At 46.6% G+C, this 25,823-nt stretch overlaps 1 protein-coding gene across 6 annotated transcripts in view; it reads left to right on the forward strand.

Annotated features, from left to right (window-relative positions):
- Positions 1 to 2,099: 2,099 nt before the first annotated feature.
- The window catches only part of Smoc1 (SPARC related modular calcium binding 1), a 153,126-nt gene continuing 129,402 nt past the window's right edge, over positions 2,100 to 25,823 (forward strand). For all 6 annotated transcript variants that reach the window (XM_060387788.1, XM_060387790.1, XM_060387792.1 and 3 more), the window contains exon 1: positions 2,100 to 2,459. In XM_060387788.1, the coding sequence (XP_060243771.1) occupies positions 2,364 to 2,459 (96 nt within the window). In that variant the 5' untranslated portion in view covers positions 2,100 to 2,363. The remainder of the gene's footprint in view (positions 2,460 to 25,823) is intronic.

Consider the following 25,823-nt stretch of genomic DNA (forward strand, 5'->3'; position numbering starts at 1 on the left):
ACCTTTGCTGCCTACGCCTTTCCCCCTTGATGCTTGGCGAGGCTGAGTCTCCCGAGAAATTCCCAGTGACTCGGAGAGGGGCAGACTCCACGGGACAGCGATAGACTAAGGCAACCAAAACCCAGTCTAGAAAATTGGCTCCGTCATCTACTCACCAGACGAAGCCACTGGAGAAGTCACTCTCATGCATTGCCGCTGACCTGCCTCGGTGTGAAAAATCAACCTGAGCACAAAATATTATGAACTATTGTCCCGTTTTCTTCATGTGCCATTGTAAAGGTCTTACTCACTTTTAACTCCTTTAGTTCTGCCAATAACACACGCATGGCATGGATGCCGTTTTCGCTCCCATTTCACAGAGGGGAAAATAGATCTTAGAGGAGTCGTGTTCAAGGTTTTACCACTAGATGGCAGACCTGGGATCTCACACCCCAGCGGTGGTGGTGGTGGCAGGATCTTGTTCTAGAATCTGACTTCAGGCCAGACATAAGGACACTTCTTTTAGAGACGTTCTTCATTTTATTTTGTTTGGTGAACCCTTGATTCTTACCTGGGCGTTTCTGTCTGAGGCCAATGGGGGAGGTGCAAAGCCCTTTGAGCAGAGAGTGGTGCATTCTGCTCTGTTGTTCAGAAAGACTGGCTGGCTACAGGGTGAAGGCTGTGTACCAGCCCCCTTGGGGAGCTTGCTCAGACAATCAAGAAGAGATGCTGGAAGGCAGCAGAGTTAATCTTTGTCAGGACCTCTCAGGGCGGTCAGGGAGCTGTGAATCCTGGGCTTTCTTGCAATCTGGTTAGAGAACAGGATCTCTCCCTACAGACCGGCGGAAACCAAGTACCAAGAGCTGTGCTCCACTTTTGGAGATAATCACGAGTCTCCAAAAGGGGAAGGCAGCAGACACCTTGCTGGGTTGAGGTGTGTGTGTGTGTGTATGTGTGTGTGTGATGTGCTGTGACCGTTTCCGGAGGCTGGCCTCCGGAACCACGAGCTCCAGCACCTGACAAAGTCTGCTTATAGTGGGGTTAACCTTTCCAGGGAACATCGCTCCTTTCTTGGAGGTCTCCAGGATTTCTGCACTCACAGACCACGCCTCCATTCATGCCTTGTCCTCCCTGTATGGAACCAGAGATTCTTTCGAGCTTTTTCTCCAGAGTTTCCAGGCCACAAAGAGGCTGCTCCTGCGGACCTCCAGTACAGACTGGTAAGCCAGGACGCCTGGGTTCTGATCCCAGATCACGTGGCCCACAGGACCACAAGTGTGCATGACTAGACCCCAGACCCTCAGGGGCACTCCCCAGCCTTGGATGCTTTGCTTTGCCTCCGTGAGACTTCTCTTGGGCAGCCACTGTGGAACTCAGATGTCAACCCGAAGATGAGTTTGTGTGTGTGTGTGTGTGTGTGTGTGTGTGTGAAAGAAACTAACCCTCTCACTCCTCTTTCTTTATTTTTTTTTAAATTTATTTATTATGTATACAGTGTTCTGTCCACATGCATGCCTGCATGCCAGATGAAGGCACCAGATCTCATCATAAATGGTTATGAGCCACCATATGGTTGCTGGGAATTGAACTCAGAACCTCTAGAAGAACAGCCAGTGCTCTTTCTAACGCAGGTCGCACGCCGTGGGCGGCACCCGGTGTCTCCCCAGGTTTTCCCCGGTGTCTCCGGGAGACATTTCTCAAGATCTTTGTGTCATAGGGAAAACGGAGCTTTCCCTGCCCGCTTCACGGAGCTGTTGCGACAACTCAAGCCTAAGTGCTGAAACACGGTAAGTGCTCAAGGCTTCTTTCCTTCTATTATCCACGCAGGAGGGACTGAGGGTGCTGGAGCGCTCGCAGGTTCCCAGGGAGGATTGCCAAGAAAGTTCCTCTTCATCGCAGCAGCCCGCTGCCAGAGCGCGCTCAGGCAAGGGAGAAACTAGTGTAGCTCGTCTGTGGGGAGGGGGGCTGACCACGACCCGCCCCTCTCGTCCTCTCTCCCATTGGCTTCCACCTGCCGGAGGGTCGGCTGCTACAGGCCTCCCGACCCGTCCGTCAGCCCCGCCGGGCCCCGCCCCTCCCCGGCCCGGGGTTTATAACGGGAATTCCCATGGTCCAGGCTCCCGCATCCAACCTGCTGTCGCCGCGGCCGGGCCGAGCTGAGCGCAGCGGGCGCCACGCGCAGAGCACACGCTCGCGCGCTCCAGCTCCGGGCCTCCGCCGTTCATGACCGTGACCCCCCCACCCCCGGGCCGCAGGTTCCGCCAGCCCCCTGCCGCAGGCTCTTCGGCCGCTCCCCCCACCCCCCACCCCCAAACGAGCGTCTCGGAGCTAGCCTGCGCCCCCTGCCCGCTGCCCGCCTGCGGCTGCCCGGCTCGCCTGGCACCATGCTGCCCGCGCGCGTCCGCCTGCTCACGCCCCACTTGCTGCTCGTGTTGGTGCAGCTGTCCCCGGCCGTCGGCCACCGCACCACCGGCCCCAGGGTAAGTGCGTCTTGTCTCACGGGCCGCCGCGCGCGCGCCCACCTGCGCTCGTTTACAGAAGGGGGAAGGGAGGTGTCAGACCTTGTCCCCCCAGACTCTGCCGTCTAGTCCCTTGCGGGCCTGCTAAACAAAATTTCACTGCCCTCCTCCCTCCCCACCCGCCTTCCCCGCCTTTTCTCTTGCAGCGCCGACTCCTAGGACCTGTCACCGGTGGGTTCTTTCCACGAACTTCTGAGGCTTTTCTGCCAAGATCCTCCCCCCCCCCCCCAAGGCGTCCCCTAGGACGGTGGGAGCTCGGCCATGGCAGGAGGAGAGCTTCTCTAGGTTGTCGCTGCACCAGTCCCGGGCTGGCGTTCTTGGCAGGCAGAGGGTGTGTGTGTGTGTGTGTGTGTGTGTGTGTGTGTGTTGAGGGGTAGTGGTGGTGGGGAGCGGAGGGGGGGGGAGGACTCCGCCTAGAGAGTTTTAGGTTACCCGCGAGCCACACAAGGACCTTGTGTTGTTGTTGTTTCAAAAAGCAATCGCTGCTCATAAAACCCACAGCAGATAATTTTAATGCCTCCCCCCACCCCGCCACCCCGCTCCTGCCTGCCTGGCCCCGGAGGAGTGGCAGGGGTGGGGAGCTGTGAAGAAGTTCGGGAGAGCAGCACCAGCATTCAAGGATCTCCCCTGGGTTGGATCGGTTGAACCTTGGTCTGATTGGAGTTTCTGAACAACACGAGATGTGCCAATTCTGTGCACAGGACGGGGTTGTCCCGGGCGTCGTAAAAAGGGGAACCGGCAGCAGCATTGTGTTCATTTCTGGTCTAGATTATTGCTCTCCCCGCCCCCTCCTATTGGGCTAATAAAGAATTTCACTGCCTTAAAAAATGTATCTGTTAAACCACCTAGTGGTTTCTTTGGCAAAACATAAGGGAGGCAATCTCTGGGCAGGGACTATGGTAAGGCAGATCAGAGCCTGGACCTCCGGGTAGCAGCAGCATGCCCGCACCCAGCGGCATCTCCCCGGGGAAAGTAGCTGCGACTTGACTTCTGAGCAAACAAGGTTGGCTTCCCAACCAAATCGCGCTTTCTTTCCTGGATATCCTCTGGCCCCGTTTCCTGGATGGCTAGCCCCGTTACCACCTGTTCCCTTAGCTGCTTCTTTCTTCCTGGCTGTGGCTACTCGGGAACCGTCTTTATAGCTGTCGTTCATGGAGGAAAAGCTTTGCAAAAACCTGACCAGCTTAACGACTGGCCAGATGCTGGCCTGGTTACATCTGAGCCCACCTTTCACTGGGAGATCGGATTGGCAGCCACTTAGGAAAGAAAAGTGTTTGTCCCCGTGTCGGGCCGGCCCTTGATTTTATGGCCAGATGTGCAACAGCAGCAGTTAAAGGGCGGCAGATTAGATCCAGGGTGTGTCATAAATCCTCGACAGCGTTCCCAAAGCTGGGGCACCGTCAGGGCTCCAGGAGTGACTTTTATGGATGCAGATGAGGATGCCTTTTAAATGAAGCTGATGGTTTGATATGAGGGCTCGAAGCTCTTAAATTCTGAGGTCAGGCAAGAGAGAGCCACGGCGTTCCCTCCAATAATTAGGAACAGTCAAGACAGAGATGCAGACCAGAGCACCCCGACTGCAATCTGGATGCCCGCCCACAGGAGGGTCGAAACGAGAGAGGCCCTCCGACAAATGGTGGGGGGCTTGCTTGCTGCCGGGCGTGTCTAACATCTCAGGCCATATGGCTTTCCTTCCCTACCTCCTGGAACTGGAGGAAGCCAGGACTTCAGGGGAAACAGACTCTTAAGTTTCCCTGACAACTTCTTTAGTTTATTAATTTGACAAAAAGGATGGAAGATAAGCAGGACCTGTAAATAGGCTCGCTTATGTCCCAGCTTGTTCTCTGTCAAACACACACACACACACACACACATGCACACGCGTGCGCACACACACACACACACACACACACACACACACACACACACACGTGTACAAGTTTACAATGTACTAAGGCAACACTGCTCTTTTTAAAAAGATTTATTTCTTTACTTTTAGTTATATGCTTATGTGTGTTCCTGTAGATGAATATGGGCATGCGGGTGTAGGTGCCCTTAGAGGCATCAGATCTCCTGGGACTGTAGGCGGCGAGCCTACCCCACATTGGTTCACAGAACTGAACTTGGGTCCTCGGAGAGAGCAGCAAGTGCTTACTTATAACGACTGAGTCATCTTTCCAGCCGGGAAGCAGCTTTCGTAAGCATGTGGTTATCTGCTTGCATTTATAGGCAATGATAACAGCCACCACTTATGAGCATTTGGGTTTGGCTTTTTATACAGCCTCTTAAGAACAAGAAAGGCAGTCTTTTTAGACCCATTTTGGAGGTGGGGAGGCGAGGCACGGGGCTCACTGTCTTGCTTGCCTTGTTGATACATACCCAGTGTATGTACGGCCCTGGGAGGTTTGCAGGGCCTAGACTGTGTGCTTCCAGCTAATGGGAAGGATGACTCCATGAGAAAGTTCTAAACCCCAGCGCTCCAAGCGAGATTGCAGAGGAATCTTTCGTATCTGTATTGATAAAGGGTTATGTCTGGATTTCAACCCTGTCTCAAAAGATACCATCTCTCTTCTGTGGCTTCTTGGTGGCCCCAGAAATGTGGCTCTGGTCGAGAGCAGAGGAATCATAGGAAGAGCAGAAACATCTGGCTTGTTGCAGAATTCCCTCTGGGCACCCCGAGGTCTCCTCTCTTAATCTTTTGAGTGACAGAAGCTTAAGGATTGCCATCTTTCCCAGCTGGCTTTCTAGGAAACTGAGAACATGCCCTTTCGCTGTAACTATCTGACTCACTAATTGAGCTCCCTTGAGGCCCAGACCCCAATCCTTGCCCCCTTTCTGCTTCCTGCCTTCCTTCATAAAATCCCTGACATTTGTTTGACTCTGGGAACCGGCAGCTATCAAGTGTCAGATTGGAGGCTGCTCTGTAGGCAGCACTGATGCTGCTCCTCAGAGGCCATCTGGGAAGCTGGTCAGTGCTCTCTCGGTTATGGAGCGGGCGGTCATTTCTTCCAAGAGGCTGTCTCAGGCTGATGATGTCTGAGCGACGGACAGGCCAAGGGGACAGCCTTTGTCTACTCTTCTGTCCATCCTCGAGGAGAGGGAATGGGATGAAGGCTGAGACCGAACCTGTCTTGTCCATCCATGTACAGGTCCGGGCACCTGGTAGAGATTTACTCTGTCAGTGTTTGCGGAACGAAAACTAAAAAAAAAAAAAAACGGTGCAGATAATGAATGTTTAATGATGATTCCCTGAGCAACTCTGGTGTCTGAGTAAGACCAGAGGCTGGAAACATTTAAGAAATGTGAGAAAGGCTTCACAGTGGTGGTGCACGCCTTTAATCCCAGCACTCCAGAGGCGGGCAGATCTCTGCGAGTTCCAGGCCAGCCAGGGCTACTCGGAGAAACCTGTGTCCAAAAAACAAAACAAAACAAATAAACAAAAGAAAAGTGAGAAATAGGAGAATGTGGGAGAGTCAAGGGGTGTGAAACAGAAATCAACTTCATAATCATTTTAGGTATATTCTCTGCTCCTTGCCCTTTATTGAGGTCTCACTATGTAAGGCTGGCTGGTCTGGAACTTTCAATTATAGACCGGACTGGCCTTGAGGCAATCTGCCCACCTCTGCCTCCAGAGTGCTGAGAGTAAAGGTAGGCACCCCTCTGCCTGGCAATTATGCTTTGTTCTTTTTCTTCTTATTTTAACTCCAGCTCCAACATCACTCGATAAGAAGGCTTCTGCAGTTCTTAACGTTTGAGTCCTACAGCAGTGAGCCATCTCCTCCTTCCCAGCATTGTCATTCCCTGGACACTTCATGCCTGATTCTGTCTTAGAAATGAGGAAACTTGCAAGCTCCTTGAAGCAGGATAGGAATCTGATTCATCCGTGTGCTGGTCAGGCTGTAAAACACTCGGCTAGCAGATATATGCAGTAGACCGTATGGAGATGTCCAGTCTGGCTCCCATCCCCCACTGTCATTTGAAATTACTGGCTTACAAGCTGGGCTTTCCACTTTCAGGTTTTTGCTCTTTGCACGTGCAGCGATTGTGAGAGGGCTGGGGCAGAAGAGGCTTAGTGAGCATCTTAGATAGGGCAGTTGGCTTTACCTCTATTCTAAATCTCCATTTCTCTCTCCGATTTGTCAAAAGCAAAACAACTCCGTGCTGTTTCCTCCCATTGGGCTTTCATACTTCAGTGTCCGGACTAGGGTCTCTGCTCTGCTCTTTAGGTTTTCTCTCTGTTGTCCACCTTTTTTTTTTTTCTTCCATTCAGGGTCAAGATGAGAACTTGATTTAAACATTTTTGGTAAGCTGATATGTGACACTTAGAAAAACCAAGCTGAGGGGTTTAAGAGAAGATGCATGCATCTAACAAGTGCTAGGCACCAGAGCCAATCGGCTTTCATCTCGTCTCTGAAGTCGAGGAGTCACATTTGGTATGGCCTAGTAATCCTACTCCGAGGCATGTGCCCCTTAGAGGAGCTCAGGCTGAGCAGGATGCCACTGTGTGCCACTGTGCTGTTGCTACCACAAGCCTGGAAGGAGCCCAACTGCCCATCAGTGGGAGGACAGATGAACAAATTGGGATGAACTCACACCATAAAACATTCTACTCAGGCCGAACATAGGAGTACGAGCAGCATGTAAAATGCTGTGAGATGGCTTAGTAGGTAAAGTGCTTGCTATGCAAATATGAGGATTTGAGATCAAGTTCCCAGAACCCACATTAAGACAGATTTGGTATTGTATATTTGTAGTTCCAGTACTTCTACCAAGAGATGGAAGATAGACACAGGAGAATCTCTCTAGAAGCTCTTGGGCCAGCTACCAAGGCATTTGCAGTGGCAAAATGACAAAGAGACCCTGTCCCCCCAAAATGAGGTGGAAGATGAGGACTGACAGTTGGGGTTGTCCTCTGACCTCAGCACACACATCTCACACATGGACACACGTGCACACATCACACATGTACCCATATATACACTCTGCATGCACATCCACACAAAAGGTGAAAGTTGGTGACTCTTAGTAACACAATCTTAAAGAAGAGAAACATACCAAAAGAGGCAAGTGTGACATCTTTCATCAGTTTTTATGAACAACTGACGTCAGAAAAACCTTTAAAAAAATACCCGTAGCTACAATAAAATTAGTTAAACAGAAAACCAAAGTCACAGGGATGCTGACGTGGAACGAAGTGATGGGGTGAAAGGGTTAGATTGGCTGATATGGTCGGCTTCAGCGCTTTTAGTGAGAAGAGAGGGGTAGCTTTAAGCTCTTTGTTCATTATTAAAGTTCTAATAGCTGATCATGTAAAAAGCAAACACGGGCTCTGCACAAATCAAAGTACATCACGAGTTAAGAGCTATGATTAACTCAACTCTCGGCCCCCCGAGGTCAAATACTAGTTCCCACGGTTGGGGGCTCCTTCCTTCCGCTTATCCCTCCTCTTCCAGATGTGGCCCTATCTAACGTACCCTTTGGGGAGTGAGTATTATCCTTGATGCAGTCATTGGCTGTTCAGACCAGAAAAGGCTCAGGTCCAGACACCCATATTGGACATGAGCTGGCGGCCAGGGATACTTTTGTTGTACCTAAAGGGGTTTCTTTAAAGTTTAATTTTTTTAAAGGATTTTATAAAGTTATAGATGATGTCATACTGCTTCTTTCGGTATGTAGTCTAGGATGGATCCCAACCACAGGCCTATGAGACCATAGTTCAGCTGAGGAGAGCCGTCTGCCTGCTGGTGTGGCTCAGGGAGATGGAGGCTGGAGGCCTGTTTCTCATCTGACTGGGGCCTTGGGTCCCACCTCCTCCCTTCTCTTCACTTTGCAGGGGCTCGGGTGGGCGGATAGCCCTGTGAACAGCAGGTACAGGGTGGCCTTTCTCTCCAGACCACATAGAGATTTATTGTTCAGGCAGCCAAGTTCTGGCGTGGCTGCCAGTGGTGAGGCCTGTCAGCGTGCAAGGCCCCCTCCTTCTGCGTTTGTCACTGAGCTTTTTGGAAGAGGACAAGGGTTGCGCTGCTGATGAGAAATCGATCGGAGCTGCCGTGAGGCCTGCCAAACAGGGTTAGCATTGTGCAGAGTGCGTCCCCCGCACAGCTGCGAGTCGCCAGGGGAATGAGAGAACTGGGTCTCTCCGAGCGCTTCCAACCGTTTCCACGAAGGCCCCCACAGGCCATTCTAGCAACAAACTGGCTTTTTCTTCTCTCATCATTCCAAACTCAATTGCTAGGTCACAAAAATAATCTTCCCTGTGGCCACTGCCCTCGCTTGTTAGGTCTGAAGCTCTGGGGGACTTTCCAGTACTCCTTTGGATGGTTTCTGCCTTCCGTTTGCAGGGCCAGTGTGGGGCACCAACCACTCAGCAGGGAAGGCAGCTCTGGTCTCATTGGAGCTTTCCAACGTTACCAGGCTAGACGCCAGGTGACTTGAAACCTGACAGACACGTCATAACCGTGAGCAGCCTTGCCCCTCCTACCTAACCAGCCTACATGTACAGGATGGGAAAGACAGGACAGTGGCAACATGCATCTTTCATCCCAACACTCAAAGAAAGGCCGAGGCTGGCAGATCTCTAAGTTCAAGGCCAGCCCAGTTTACAGAGAGGGGTTAAGGTCCAGGACAGCCAGGGCAACACAGAGAAACCCTGTCTAGGGGGAAAAAAAAACCAAATCAAACCAACCAACCAAATGATTCTACAAGGTTGACCTTTCTTAAGGAGCTAGCAGTGAGAAATCTAGGGTTATTTTGTGTGTGTATGTACACACGTGTGCATGTGAAAGTACAGACCAGAGGACAACCTTGTGTTCATCATTTTTTTTTTTTTTTTTTTGAGGCTAGTCTGGAACTTGCTAACTGGGTTTGGCTGGTTGGCTAGGGAGGTCCAAGGATTCTCCTGTCTCTGCCTCCCCATTGTTGGGATTACAAATCATCACCACACAAGATTTTTTTTTTTTTTTAAATGTGGATTCTGAGGATCAAATTCAGATCCTGACTTGCCACATAAGGAACCTGCCCAGCTCAGGGAGAATGGATACTTTTAGACTACTGGATAAGCACCTCTCCAAGAAAGAGCCCAGGGTTTAAAATAATTGCCGTGACTATTTATTATGTATCTGTTCTTGAATCCCTAGGGTGGAAAAGGGAGGGGAGGCAGTAAAGGTAGGAAGGAAGTGAATGAGTTGCCGAGCGTTATCAAAGGACAGACCCACCAACCATCTCAAAGGCAATGACTCAGGTGCTGTCCAGTGGTACTTTCTGCGGGGGTCTGATGTTAACCACATCTACGATAGCTACTAAACACTTGAAATGTGGCTAACAGACCCAAGGGACCAAATGGCTTTTGTTAACATATAATAGTTACACATTTACTGTGACATTTGCATGCATGAATATAAAGTAATCGTGATCCTATTTATACCATCATGGCCTCTTTTGCCCCACCCCCACCACTCCTGCTGACCCTATTCCTCTTCCCCACCTTCCATAGGTGTGCCCTCCCCTTCCATTCTTTTCTCTCTTTCCACCCGTGGAGTTTAATTCAGCTCTTGGTTTACAGGAGTTGCTTACTGGAGTGTGGGTGATGCTAATTTGCAGGAGTCTGGACCCCTTACAAGTGACTACAGCCTGAAGAAAAGTCACAGCTTCCTCCTGCGTCCGTCAAGGGTGTTCATATTTATATTCCAGGACATTACCATCCTTCCCCCTTCCATGTCAGGAAGTTGCTGGGCCCGGTCCTGCTGAATATTTGGAAGCGTAGTGGCTGTCACCCCCAGATCAAAGTGATCTATCACATTCTGCCTCATCTTCTGACCCTTACATTCCATATGCACCCCTTTTCTCTCAGGGATTCAGGAGCCCCGGAGGGAGCGTTTCGTTGCTCAGGCAGGGTCTCTTGTAGCCCAGGCTTTTCACAAATGTTTCTAAGGGTGAGCTCCGCCCCAAGTGCTGAAGTTGCAGGCATGTACAGCTGTGCCTGGTTCAAGATTCCATTCTCCTGCCCTTTTCAGCCTCTGGAAGATGCTCACAGCCCTTGGTTCATGGTTCCTCCCATCTTCAAAGTCATCAGTGGTGGCCACCTTCTTCTCCCTGGGCCATCTCTCTCACCTGCTGCCTCTTGCTGTCTGAGGAAGGGCCTTGTGGTAGTATCAGGTCCCCTTGGATGATGCAGACTAATTTTAGGATCACCCAGTTAGCAACCTTGACTCTTTGCCACATAACGTAGCTGTGTCAGCGTTAGAATAGGGGCATCTTGGATGGGGCTTGTTCTGCCAGCTACATTCATTAAGGGTCTAGTACAGGTCCTGGCCCAGGGAAAGCTCACAATAAATGAGGTCGTTACTGTGGCCCATATCTGCAGTCTCTTTTCAACTAGGAGTCCTTTATGGTAAAGTTGCTTAATTTTTTTTTTTTTTTTATGGACTCTGCCTTGCTCAAGAGCAGGTGCTTAGTGAATGTTTATTGAATAATGGAATTTTCAATAAAGTGGATGGTTTCTTTTTTTTTTTTAAATATAAAGATATATTGGACAATAAAAGAGAAGTCAAAAGTAAACCAGAATATATGGCTCTCTTTGTGCAAAAGAAGAAAGTCGGTCCACGTAGGACGGGCTGAGTGGGTTCTATTTTGCTGGAAGTGGTGTTATCGTGTGGCTGTTCAATACGTGCGATGCATTTCAGCAACCGTTAGGACAGTTTTATGTACAACGGGCATCTTTCACTCCTACAGGAAAATAATACAAATCAAAACAGGCCTGGGCGTGAGACCCCAGGGCCATTGCTCTGGAGCCTCCCCCAAATACTGCAGAGCTTGTGGCTCATGGCAGGTGCAGCACATCCCTTGAGTGCCTTGTGGTAAGTTCCAGTCCAGGCTCATTCAGGAAAGCCTGCAGATTCAGTCTGCATCATGGCCGGCCATGCCCATGTCAGGCCTGCCTTCTAAGTGTAGAAACCATTAGCACCAGGCCTCCTGCTCATTTTGAGCAGGCTTTGAACCCACTGCTTTAAAGGAGCGTTTTCAATTAACCTCAGCAGGACACAACTATAAAAATTATTTATTGCTACTGGTGGGAATATAAATTAGTACGACCGCTTTGTAGAATTACAATTGAAGCTATACACACTCCTTGACCTTGTAATTCTTCCCTGTTACATGCCCTAGAGAAATACCCCTAAATTGTATGAAAAGAAGTGTTCAAGGATGTTCATAATAGCGTTTGGTGAAAGGATAACATTGGAAACCAGCTAAACGACTATAACAAAAGAACAGAGAAATAATTTATGGTATATCCAAATAATGGACTATTACATAGCACCAAACATGACTCTTTAACGATTAAATTAATCAATTTCATTATTAAAAAAAAAGAGAGTGAACAAAGGTACACGGTGGAAGAATACACAGTCCAGCTACTATTTATATGAAAGTTGTTAAGGTAAAGGGTATGGAAAAAGCCACAGGTTGTTTAGTGGTACAAACAGATGTAAAAATGAATAAGAAAATTGGGGATGATTATGAATCAAAGGTCATATTCATGACTCCATAGGTAATAGGGTGAGCCAAGAGAGGAATGCATTGGAAGGACATAGAAAAGTTGCAAGGAACTGGTAATGTTTTTTGCTTGTTTGCTTGTGTAATTGGGTGAAAAGTACATAGGTTCTAAAGCTCCCTTTGCATCTGTTCAATAGTACATAAGAAAGTTCATAAAAGATTACAGAGTATTCAGATTGACCACAGTAGTTTGTCGTGTGCATGTGCACAGGTGGAGGTTAGAAGACAGCCCTGGCTGTTGTTTTCCCTTTTCCCCTTGAGACACTGTGTCTTATCATTCACCACTGTGTACCTCTCACCTTGCTGTAGGTGCACTGGGCTTCCAGATTCACCAACTCTACCTTTTATATGGGTTCTGGGAATCCAAACTCAGGTCCTCATACATACATGGCCAGTAAGCCATGTCCCCAACTCCACAGTGAGGTTCAAGAGCAAATGAACGGGCCGCTTCTCTGAGCGACCGGCTGCTGGCTGATGGGGAACATGTTTCCCTGCTCTTCCGAAGGAATGCACATCCAAACTTAAAACCCTTTTCCTACTATCTGCTGCCCACCTCCCTCCTACCTGTCTGAGACCCTGAGACCACACCTCCTCTCCAGAGCTCTGGGCAGGTGCCTGACAGTGTGGGTGTTCCTTTCTGCTCACTCCAGCCATCTGCTCTTCTGTTGACTTGCTCTCTCTGAATGATTATGAAGGTGTCAGTTTTTCAAACTTAAAAACGTAAGGCAATTAGTTTAGGAATTTCAAAGTTAGCAAAGTAAAAATCCAAGATGTCCGGGATAAATTTGAATTTCAGAAAAAAAGCAGATAACATTTTAATGTAAGTGTCCTAGTCACTGTTTTATTTCTGTGACAAGACATCATGACCATAGTGTCATGATGTCTTTCTTTCTTTATAAAAGAAAGCATTTAATCGGGGCTTGGCTACAGTTTCAGAGGCTTAGTCTGTTATCATCATGGCAGGAAGCATGGCAGCATTCAGGCAGGTGTGGTGCTTGAGAAATATCCATCCTGATCCCCAAGGAGAGATTGGGGATGGGGAGCAGCTGGCCTGGCACGGGGTTTTAAAACCTCAAAGCTCACCTCCAGGGATGTACCTCTTCCAACAAGGCCACACCTCTTAATCCTTTTAATCCTTTCAAATGGTGCCACTCCCTGGTGACTAAGTTTTCAAATATATGAGCCTATGGGGATTGTTCTTTCTTTCTTTCTTTCTTTCTTTCTTTCTTTCTTTCTTTCTTTCTTTCTTTCTTTCTTTCTTTCTTTCTTTCTTTCTTTTTCTTTCACAGTTACATGCTTTACTTATCTTCTTTAATAGTTCTTTTTAAAACTAATTTATTTATTTATTTTTTTCATTTAATTAACCTAGAACACAACGCTGAGCAGTAATAGTTACTCCATCCTAAACCTCCAAGCCCGCATAGTTTCCTGCCATTCAGATTTCCCACATTATACTTGCTTTTAGTCCAGTTCATCTCTCTTCGTGGTTCCAAGTCCTCTTCTGGCAATATATTCTCTCCCTCTCCCTCCCACTCACTTCTTTCTCCTCCGCTCTGGACCAGGATGTCCCACCCTATTCTCTCCATTGCTCAGCATTGGCTGGTTGTTTTATTGATAATACAGAGAACAAATGGTAGCATATTTACACAAACTTGAGACAGGTGATGCTTAGAAAAAACATCACAAAGCAATGTCTGGATTGAAACCAAATAGTATATTAGAGAAATCAGCATTTGAATGAACAAGGGTAATTGTATACATTCCACAAGAACATAATACCAACTGTGAGGTTTGCTTCTGAAAACTAATTTATTTTTTATTAATTATAATTTATTCATTTTTGTATCCCAGCTGTAGCCCCCTCTCTTGTCCCCTCCCAATCCCACTCTTTCTCCCTCTTCTCCTCCCATGATGCAGGGGTCATTCTTATTCAAACTATGACAGTAAAGTATGACCCAAATAGAAATTATTCATCATTTATCTGAATTCAAATTTAATTGTATGTCTACAGTAACGAAAAAAAAAATCCCACATTAGTTTGTTTTCTTTTGTGATTTCTTTGCCCAGTTTTTTCCTGCTTCTTACCAAAAGTAGTTATTATTGTCATCATCGTTATCATCATTATTGCAGTACTAGTGATTGAGCTCAGCATCTCACACATTCTGGGTGAGTACTTTACCCCTGGGTCATATCCCCAATCCAGTATATTTTAATATGAAAGAGATTATTATCTTTTTTCAGTAAGTTCTGACAAATATCTGTGTTAGGACATTTTCTAGCAAACAGTAGTTTTCTCTATGAAAGTTTCACATTCTTATGTGGGCCTCTGGTATCCCTTATTAATATCATAGAAATTAGGATGAATAAGTTTTTAAAGACTTGGATTACATCAACAACAAACACTATGTTATTCGTGGTCCATCTATTAATGTTTAATCTACATTTAGCTGTGTTCTAAAGTCCTTATTACAACCCTGTGGAGTTTGCCTGGCCTGTGTTTCGAAAATTCTCAGTAACATTTGAAAAGAAGGTATGTTATGTCAGCTGTTAGCATTCTGGAAATGTTCATATTTGGGAAACTTTATGTAAAAAGTGTGGATTGATAAGCTGGTTGTCCTTGTAATAACATTAGGACTTTAGCAAATAATTTAGACTCTGGCTTGGTCATTGGGTCCTTTTTACTCATGAGAGAAACTTTTGTTTTTTAAGCAATCAAGAAAACTTCGAAGTATATGTAAAGAGGGTAGCGTAATGAATTCCCATGGAATCACACCCAGCTTCAATAGTGAACAGCTCAGGACCAGTCTCACTTTCTCCGTCATCCTCCTAGACCCAAGTTCAGATTATTTTGAAGTCAATGTGACAGTGCATTGTATCCCCGGTAAATGTTTTCAGCGACTGGATCGCCCAGGGAACATCAGCTCTGCGACGCTGGGTAATATTCAGCGCTGACTTTCAGCAGGCTGGGTGGGAATGAAATCACATCCCAGTCACAAAACTGTCTATTTACCATCAGATTATTTGGAGGTTAGTCCACAGGAAGGCAGGGGATCCTTGCATACCTTTAAAAGATTAGGATCCATTAACAAAATCTAATCACAGAAGCGTATCAGAACCAAAGGGTTAACAGTTCTTTAGTATAATCGAAACAGCCAGCATTCAGTTCTCCAAGATTATCTCAAAACATTTTTTTTTTTTCTGTTTGTTTGAATCCGGTGACCAGTGGCTCCATCTTTTAAATCGTCTTTGATCTATGGGCTCTTGCAAGGCTCCTTCTTTCCTTTGTAACTAGTTTGTTGACTAGCAGACTTTTTCACCTTAGGTTTACTGCTCGCACTCTCACTGTGTTTTGTATTCGTTTTTTATTTTTTTGAGTCACAGTCTTTCTATGTGGCCCTGGCTCTGCTATGTAAAACTCTCTCTCCTGGCCCTGCTCTCCTCTGGCTGTGATTCTCCTGCCTCTGCATCCACAGCGCTGGGATTACACATGTGAGCCGCCACACCCAGCTTCCCACTGTTTCCCACTGTTTTAAACACGCCATTTTATTCTTTATGTTGCTTGTAAAACAGCAGATCTACAGGTTTAATCAGATACAGACAGGTTAGGGAAGCTGTTGTGCGCTTCCCCCAGGAGGTATGGAATGCCTGTGAGATGCCTGTGCCAACCACCGTCACCGATAAACCTGTGCTTAGTGACTTTTAAAGGTATTGGAACAGGCTGTACAGAAAGTTTTGTGCACTGCTGCTGTCACTTTGGGATTGTCATGGAGGGGTGGAGGGGTTTGGTACCATCGCTCCCTTCTTGTTGGTCTAGATGGGAAGGCTGTAGGTGACCACAAAACTGCAAGAGGGAAGCTCTATCCCAAGGTTGGCTGTGGAAAGGAAGCCTCCTGAGTTCTGGAGGAAGCCGAGAGACTGTGAGGAAGTGAGTTGTGTGCTCTGTTGTGAACTGGGAGGACTCCAAGGTATGACTAGACCAGTTTGTGAGGCCTTGGGTTGGTTTGTGTAATTTAGGTTCTGAGGAGCAGACCACATGCTTTGAGCTGGCTTAAACGGTAAAGGGAATTCGCAGCCGATCTGGCGGAGGGCACTGAGGCCTCGTCCCCAGTGTCAGAATGTAAGTATATTTAGAAATAGGGCCCTTTAATTAATTGTCATTTTAAATGTGCATAGCTCAATATTATGCTATATAAAGAAACCTGATATACCACCACACTAATATAAAGAATATTTATGTAATAGTCATATCTTTTTAAAATTTTATTTTTAATATTAGTTACAGTTTATTAACTTTGTATCTCATTAATATCTTCATATGTCAGTGAAAATGAATGTAAGTAAAATAAAAATAATGGGGGCTGGAGAGATGGCTCAGTGGTTAAGAGCACTGTCTGCTCTTCCAAAGGACCTGGGTTCAATTCCCAGCACCCACATGGCAGCTCACAACTGTCTATACCCCCAATTCCAAGGGATCTGACACCTTCACAGGAATGCACATAAAATTAAAAAAAAATGGACAGAGAAACTTAGCCGAGTTAATTATAATAAAATAGGGCCTTTCAAAAGGCACTTAAGGTAAACTGAGGCTGTTTGACCAGACGTTCCACTAATCTGACTGGAGTCCTTAGAAGAAGGGGTTAGTGGCTGAGGCTGTAACTCAGTTCATGGAATGCTTGTCTGGTTGCAACTGGATCCTTAGGAGTGCCTACAATCCCAGTACTCACAAGGAGGTTCCGAGACTCAAGTTCACCTTGGCTGCCTCAAGTTCAAGGCCAGCCTAAGTGAGGAGGGGGAAGAGCAGGAGATGACACCAGGCCACAAAAGCCCTATGAAGGGGCAGCCAATGGGCAGCTGTCTGTAAGCAAAGGAGAGAAGTGTCTGGAAGCCAACTCTGCCAGAATTCTGACCTTAGACTTCCAGCGTCTAGTGCCGAGGAGAAATCGTTTTCTGTTGTTAAAGCCGCCCCGGCTATGGCCTTTTGTTCTGGCGGCCCTAGCTGACCAGCACAGGGCTTTAAGGCTTGTTTATTCCAGTGGTTCCAGAGTGACATTGAACACTCTGCAGTTTTTCTCTCTCCCCTCACGCCCCCTGCCTTCTGCGGAGCCAGTTTTATCCCGAGTCCAGCATTTCTCATGGCTGTTAGTCATCATGAGAGTGAGGAAGGGATGTGGGGGCCACAATCAATGATGCATTTGGGTGTAAATGCAGATCTTTATAAAGTGTAGATCTCTATAAAATGTGGGGAGAAGTGTGTGGGACATTGGTGGCAAGAGGCAGCAAAGGAGCTATTTTTCAAGTGTGGCTCGGTTCCTTCACCGATTAAATGACCTCCAAGGTTAGTCCCAGTGTTGACATTTCGAGAGTTAACAGGAAAAGAAGAAATATAAAAAAGTTTTTGAAAACTTTTAGAGTGCAATAGATAGGCCATGTGAAAAATCATTTCAGAAACCCCAGAACAAGGAAATCATGATCACACAAGTCCACTAATATTTTTCCTTTTTGGCATGAGGCTAAGGAGGGGGTCCTTCCCCCCCCCCCAGCTAGGGGCAGAACTCAGTACTGATACCCCTATCTTCCTCCCCATTGTTCTGTCCACAACTTTTCCTTTCAAGGATGCTCTGGAACACTTAGAAAATGGATGAGTTCCAGCCAAGGGGAGGAAATAGCTTGGATTTTTGTAGGAGATTGTGTTTCTGGGTTGCCTTTGGCTAGTACAGCAGTTTCCAGTGGTGGGGGGACTTATGGCCCAAACCTCAGGACACACGGCATCTCCGAAGTCTCTGCCACCTGGCTCCACAGGCCTTTTCAGCGTTCTTGCCTCCCTCACAGGGGAGAGTTGCTGGTTTCTGTGCAAACACTGGAGAGTTCAGTTCGGAGCGGCTAGGGCATTAGGCCAGCAACATGATTTGAAAAAAGTAAAAGTGGATCTTGGTGTCAGGCTCATAGAACTTGTTTACAGCCAGGAGTTGGGTACAGACACACCCACAAGGGCTGGGCTTGGAGGGTTAGCATTGTAGCCTCGTGAGAGGCCTTTAAAAAAAAAAGTCACCATCGTCCTTGATTGAGGCTGGGAATGGACACACTTGTTTTCTTGTGGAGGGTCGAAGGTGTCTGGGCTCTCTTCAGGGGGAGGGAGACTCTTCCTGCCTCTCCGGCAGTGACTTCAGAAAACCCTAAAGTCAGGGATTGAATGGACAAGATTCATTATTTTCATCCTCCTCGTCCTCTCCCTGCCTCTGAAGATGACATGCACCTTCTTGGTAGTGCAATATTAAATTTTCTCCACTATCAAAGTAGACACTTAGAAAAAGATAGGGCTTAGAGCCCCATCTGTTTGTAGCTGATTGCAGGTAGGTCTTCTCCCCTTAAATCTGTAGTGACACAGAGCAGGAAATGTACCTCTTCTCTCATGCTGGGCGTCAGGGCAGCTTGAGCCTCTGCTCTTGGCTTGGCTGCCTGCTTTCCAGCCCCCACAGAAAGTAGCGGAACAGAGTGTGTTGAGGCCAGAGTGACCTGAGATTAATTAGGTTGCAGCTTTTTCAGTGATATGCTTTTGGGTAAACTAATGAAACTCTAAGCTCCACCTTCCTTATCTGTAAGTGGAAGATATGACTTACTGCATTGGGTCATTGTGAACTCAAGTGAAGTCATTCCTGGGTGCTAGGAAGTGTTAACTATTCATAAAAATGATGGGTGAAACAACAAGATGAGTGATTTCTCTGAAAACTCTATCACATTTTGTTTCCTTTTGTTCCCTGACCCTTAAGGATATGCCATCTGTGGGTCTATTATCTTTTGCTTAAAACAAATCCACCTTTTGTGTGTATGTGTGTGTCTGTCTATATGTGTATGTGTGTACATGTGTATGGGTGTGCATGTGTGTGTGTAGAGTTCAGGGATCAGTGTTCCAGAGAGATCAGTGTTCCAGGATCTTTTTCAATTACTTCCCCACCTTGTTTTGTGAGAGAGTCACCTTACTGAATGGCTAAACTGGCTGGACGGTAGTCTCCAGAGATCTTTCAGTCTCTGTCCCCTCAGTGCTAGATTCCAGGTCTGCACCACCTAGCTTTTGGATGGGATTCGAACATGGGGCCTCATGCTTGCCCAGAAAGCATTTAGGGCCATCTCTCTAGTCCTCTCCCCTCCATCCTCCTTCCTTCTCTTTTCTCCTTGGCCCTGGGCCAAATGCTCTAGCTTCTGACTCCATAGGGTAGCATGCAAATTGACTGATGACATGTATGTAAATAAGCTGATGACTTATGGGGCTTTTATGGGATAAATGCTCTTCTTAGCCCTTTATAGGCTAAGCCATATCACACGACAGCCTTATGAGGGAGGCATTGCTATTATCCCCATTTTACAGGAAGGGGAAACTGAGGCAGAGAAAGCTTCATTGTCCTGAGATGTTCACTTTGGGTGTCATGGTGTTTACTTATAACTAAACAATATGAGGAAAGTATCAAGATACTAAGCATGTTTTTCTCCATCTTCCACACCCAAAGAGTCTCCCCGTGTGTTAGGCAAAAACAGTGGAGCACAGAGAAGTGTTTCCTTGTGTTCACCATTACTGATGAGGTGTAGGACCACAGTCTCAGTAGCTCAGCTATAGACTCGCTAGCCGTGTCTGTCTGCAGCTGGACATCATTAGCAACATTTTGGCTTCTTCTCCCGGGAGCTGAAATAGCATTTAATGGTCTTACAGTATCTTGCAGAGTGTGCTTGCTGAAGTGTGGTCTAGCTCTGCAAGGTGAGAAAAGTGCATGTCTCAAAAGTCCCACAGGTCATTCTTAGACAAACAGCAGTATAAGACATACTTCAGGCTAAAATTACAGAAGGGAATAAAACCTCCTGGGTGAGGCCTGCAGTCCACAGCCTGTGCAAAAGTGATTTAAAGGAACACAAACAACTACAAACTTCGTTTGTTCTTGGCTGGGCATGGTGGTGTATGCATGCATGCCTTTAATCCCAGCACTCAGGAAGTGGAGGCAGGCAGATCTCTAGGTTCGAGTCCAGCCCGGTCTATTTAGAGAGTTTCAGGACAGCCAGGACTACACAGAGAAACCCTGTCTCGAAAACAAAACAAAACAAAACAAAACAAAACAAAACAAAACAAAGCAAAGCAAATCCAAAATTACATTTGTTCTTGCCAGTAGCTCCTTAAACACATCCAGGCAAGCTCCAAGGAGAGGTGCCTCTGTCGATGTCTGGCCTTTATCTCCAGATCTTATGCTCATGTCCGAGACAAGAAGAACAGCTTGTTTGGGAGCTTGAACTACCCCTACACTGACCTGAGGTCAGGAGTGTTGGCTTGGCTGCAGCTTTACACTCTGATGGTTAGTTCTGTGGAAGACGAACGCATGGGTGTGTTAACACTGCAGTAAAATTTAAAGTGAGAATTTCCTTACTCAGCCTTGTCCCATCCTCAGGATGTGTGCTGGCGGATGAAGAGAAGCAGAGCTAATTGATCATGTTCCTGGAAGGCACAGTCCCAAATGCCATCATCTCAAAAATCAAAATCCTTAAAGTCTAAAATCTAGAAAATTACCACCGGGAAAGAAAGTTTGAAATCCTGAATGCCAAAGTCTCGAAAGCCCACACATCTCCCTACATCACAGTTCCTGTTGGAAAGAATAAAAGGGGGAAAAAAGGAGACTGTGCAGAAGGGGAATGAGTCAGAATCCAGGGGAAGGCGATCAGTGCATTTGCCACTGTGTGCAGGCTAGCTGCTTGCATCAAGTTAGGTGACGCAAACACAAGTATGCTCACGCTGATGTTGGGTGTGTCTGTGGTCGTGTTTTCAGAAGAGACTGGTGTGGGAATCCTGGTACCAGCCAATTGACCAAGGCTGGAGAAAAATACAGACTGTGAGCTGACCTCCGACTGACAGCTGGGCAGATTATTTCTGTATTGTGGGCATAGCCGGGGTCCAGCCTTTGCATCATAGGTCTTGCACCAATGCTCGTGGGACCCCAGGCTTGTCTAAAATCTGGTCTTTCTCAATGAATGATGTCCATTCTGCATTCTGTGTATTTGGGAAGGAAAATACTCCTGAAAAATCCTGGATTTTTTTGGTGACTGCGTATGTGGTAGTGATCCATTGTGATTTTTGATCAATCTCATGCAAAGACTTACATTATTTGCATGGTGGTTTTTTTTTTTTTTTTTTCTGAAGTTGGGTGCATTGCCCAGATAAGGCTACATAATGAGAACTTGTCTCAAAAAAATTTTTTTTTTCCCAAATGACTTTACTCTGAGTGTTCTAGGGATTTTAGACTTTAGAGATTTTGGTCTTTGAAGGTTTTCTAAAACGTGGCTTTTGTGATTATGATCATATATGTCTGCCACTATTGCAAAATTCTTGAGCTAATTAACTTTCAAAGAGAAAAGGTTTAGTTTGGTTCATGTTTTTGGAGGTTCCAGTCCTGATGGAGCAGGTCCATTGCTTTGGGCCTCTGAAGGGAGCACGGGATGGCACAGAAGACTCATGTAGAAAGCAGAGGGCTTACCTCACGGGGGAGAAAGAGAAAAAGAAAAGAGCTGGTGCTCCTCAGCATCCCTCAAGGCCACTCCTCTAATGACCTAAGGACTTTCCAGTAGGCCCTACTTCCTGAAAATTTCACTATTTCCTAATACCATGCTGGAGACTAAACACATGGACGTGCAGAGGACAAATCCCACACCAAAAGGATGGTCAGCACGTCCAGGCCTGAAGATAAGTGTGAATCAGCAACAGCCCAGGAGGCAGCAGAGACATGGATGGGTTGGATTGCAGGCCCATTGCTCCACCAACAGTCTTTTTGCTTCAGGACCCGAGAACGTTGGATTCAAAGTACCACTCTAATTCGGAGGGGCACTGGGATTCATTCTCTCATTCCTTTTTGTTGTTGTTACATGGAGGGCCAACTTTCTGCAGGTTACACTGTAGTGTTTTGGGGGACGCAAGCATCTGAGGTTGTGGCGAGGGAATCAACTAATTCACCTTGAGCACAGATTCACTGTGGTCTCTCACTGCTGGCACGGGCACCTCCACCAAACTATTGTCTTATAATGGGGCTGCGGTAGGCAAGGCAGAAGGGGTGTTTGCCCTCCTCCAGGAAAACCACGGATTAAAGGACAAAGCATCCTGATTCCGTTTGTTGGGGGTGGAGTGTCTAGGGAAGCGACTTGACAAATGCCTGAGAAAGGACATCTTTTGCCAGACCGAAGAAGGGTTGTGCAAGTGGGTGTTTTGCAAAAGGCTTTGTTCTGTGCCTTTGTTTTTCAGACACATAAGGAGCTGTTTGGTGGTGCACATGCCACCCTGCTGGGTAACTAGGACTTTGTCAGCTGGCACAGTTGCATGACGCATCGGGAGAGGGAAATTGAAAGCCTTCTGTGGTGACTCTCTGCCCTGTCACCATCTAAGAGGCCTATTGTAGAAAGCATCTGTTGATGCTTTGGCCTACTGAGCGTCTTTTTTTTCTCTTTACTTCAGGGAACATCTTCTTCCCCATAGGTGACATATCCCACCTCTCAGGTCCAGTGAATGTGGGATCCAGGCTGAGTCAATTAGTGTCTTGGTCAAGGATGGTCGGCATACTGTGGGCCAATGGGTTGAATCCTGGGACTATTCATTGAAACCGCTGGGAGAAAGAAGCCTTGGGGTTGGTATGCTTTGAAGAAAGAGGTCTGGAGTGGTTGATGGCCATTTTGTCACTTTAATACCCTTCCTTCCCATAAAGCCAAAACAGCAAAACAAAGCAGAAAGAGAGAAGAGATTTTGTAATCACACACTGTGAGTACCTGAATTCCTTTGACTCTCCCATTTATATGGAGCAGTGACTTCCTGTGTAAGTTAGATATGACCGCAATTCCTCCAGGGCATATTTTGTCAAGAAGTGATGTCTGTTTCTTCATCTGTGGTTCCTAGCCACTGGACCACCAGAGAGAGGATTTCTCCATCTCTGAATTTTTTTTTTCCATCTCTGAATCTTGGCTGTCTTTGTGACGTATGGATTCCAGTTGTAGACAGCATGAGTTATGGCCTCAAAGGCCTTCCTGCTTTTGCCTTCATGCGCTTTATTCTCTTCTGAGAATGCCAATCAAATAAGCCAATGTAGCCACTGTAGCTGGAGCAGGGAGGGTCCTGTGGAGGAGAGCTGCAGCCCCCAGCCAAATATTAGCATCAGCTGCCATATACATTAGGGAAGCCATCTTGGACTTCCAGCCAATTGACCCTGGGCTAAATGCAGCTGCATTGGTGAACACAGCTGGACCAGTGCATGTACCATGGAGTCAACCCTGGAAATCAGAGTTGCTGTTCTGAGCCAGTGATCTTGAGGTAGTTCAAACAAGTAACTGGTGCTCTTCCTTTTTGGTGTAAGTCACTTTGATTTTATATTTGGTTGTTTGCAACAGTGGTAGTAAATTGAACCTCCAAATGTGCTTTTGTAGACTTACTCTGGCCTCTAAATGAAACCAGCTGTCACCGCCCCCACCCCGTGTGTGTGTGTGTGTGTGTGTGTGTGTGTGTGAGAGAGAGAGAGAGAGAGAGAGAGAGGACAACTTGCAAGAGTTGGTTCTCTCCCCTACCACATAGTTCCACATAGTCATTAGGCTTAGTGACAGGTACCTTTATCCACTGAATCATCTTGTAGGTCCCCATCTCCCTTTTAGTATGACAAAGAATTATGTCTTGATTTGCTTTCAGATTTGCAAAGGACTGCCTCTGATGACGAAGACCTTTGCTGGTAGCAGATCCTTTCAAATAGACACATATTGTCATGGTGATAGTACTAGTGACAGGCTATAACCAAGTTGAATCATGTGATATGATATCACGCAATACGTGAGTGATGAAAACAGCATGGAGTTTGTTATAGGTAGTGCAGTGGGAGACACAGGACAGCATGTGCCTGAGGGATTCCCTTATCCTTCCCAAGCAACACCTAAGAAGGAGTGGCTAAGACTGTTTTGATAACATAGTTAAAGCAGTCCCATCTAGTGCAGATTTTTGACATGAAGTAGTGTTTCTATGGCAGAGGTTGGAGAGGAGTTTTTCTTTTTCTTTTTTTTTTCTTTTTCTTTTTAATTAAATTTGTTTATTACGTTCCTATCACAGCCCCCTCTCTCTTTTCCTCCTGGTCCCACCCTCCCATGCTCTTCCACCTTACCCCCCTCCTCTTCTCAGAAAAAGGGAGCTCCCACCCCTTACCAACCCATCCTGGCACAGCAAGTCATATCAGGACTAAGCGCATCTGGAGAGGAGTTTTCAGGCAGAAGATACAGCCTGTGTGAAGGCCCAGAAGAATGGAAGAGCGATGCCCTATGTGGTAGAGCAGCAGTTCTCAACCTGTGGGGTATGACCCCTTGACAAACCTCTATCTCCAAAAAAATTTACATTATGATTCATAGTTATAGTTATAATTATAATTATAGTTATGAGTAACAAAGAAAATAATTTTATGATTGGGGGTTAGTACAACATGAAGAACTGTATTAGAGAACTGCATTAGAAGGTTGAGAATCCCTGTTCTAGAGATCCTCAATACACTGCACTGGAGTGTAACTGTGAGAGGATAGAGAGATGGAAGCTGGGAGGGGAAACTGGAAACTGGCTAGTCCTCAGTGACAAAACATCTATAAACCAAGGAATCTAGACTTGATCTTGTAGGTATCAAGTGGGCACCACTGAAGTACTTGTGGCAGAGAATGACATGGATATGAGTTACAAAGACCAGATTGTAAGGGCTTTTGAGGGTCACAAGACTAGAGGCTTGTGGATGAGTCATAGATTAACTACAGAAGTCCATCAAGAGATGGTGAATATGTAAGTTCAGGTAACTGAGATGATAAACACGAAAGAGAAAACACAAAGACCAGTACTCTCGACAGGTGGTGACCAGTTGGGTATGGAAGGATGATGGTGAAAGACAGGGAGAAGATGCAATGCCTACTTCTCTTCCCACTTAGGTGGCTTTAGAAAGTAGATCGAGTCATGAATCACCCCCAAAGATGAGAAGCAGACATGATGAGGCACAGGGAAGGTTGTTTTGGATATGCTAAATTAATTAAGAAATTAACACATTAGCATATATTCTAGGTCAGATGTACACCACAAATTCATAAATGGGAGTTGAAGACATATGCGTGGATAAAGTTGGCCAGAGGTGAAGAGGATCACCCAGTGGTCAGGGTTTGAAGTGTGCTACCATTGAGTATGAGAAGAAAATCATGGAAGAAGATTATAGCAAACTCCACTGGTGTCACACCCATATCCTCCTCCCTATGAGTTCTATGCACACTGTAGTGTTGACTCTTCTGTCTAGGAGCATCTTTTTTTTTTTTTAAACATTTTTATTAATTACACTATATTCACTTTTTTGTGATAAAAATATTTATTTTATTTTATTAATTACACTTTATTCATTTTGTATCCCCCCCATAAGCCCCTCCCTCCTCCCCTCCCGATCCCACCCTCCCGCCCTTTTCTGCATACATGCCACTCCCCAAGTCCAGTGATAGGGGAGGTTCTCCTCTCCTTTCTGATCTTAATCTATCAGTTCACATCAAAAGTGGCTGCATTGTCCTCTACTGTGGCCTGGTAAGGCTGCTCCCCCCTCAGGGGGAGGTGATCAAAGACCAGGCCAATCAGATTATGTCAGAGGCAATCCCTCTTCCCATTACTATGTAACCCACTTGGACACTGAACTGCCAGGGCTACATCTGTGCAGGGGTTCTAGGTTATCTCCATGAATAGTCCTTGGTTGGAGTATGAGTCTTTGGGAAGTTCCC

This window comes from Meriones unguiculatus, chromosome 7 (assembly GCF_030254825.1).
Source record: "Meriones unguiculatus strain TT.TT164.6M chromosome 7, Bangor_MerUng_6.1, whole genome shotgun sequence".
Classification (NCBI taxonomy): Eukaryota; Metazoa; Chordata; class Mammalia; order Rodentia; family Muridae; genus Meriones; species Meriones unguiculatus.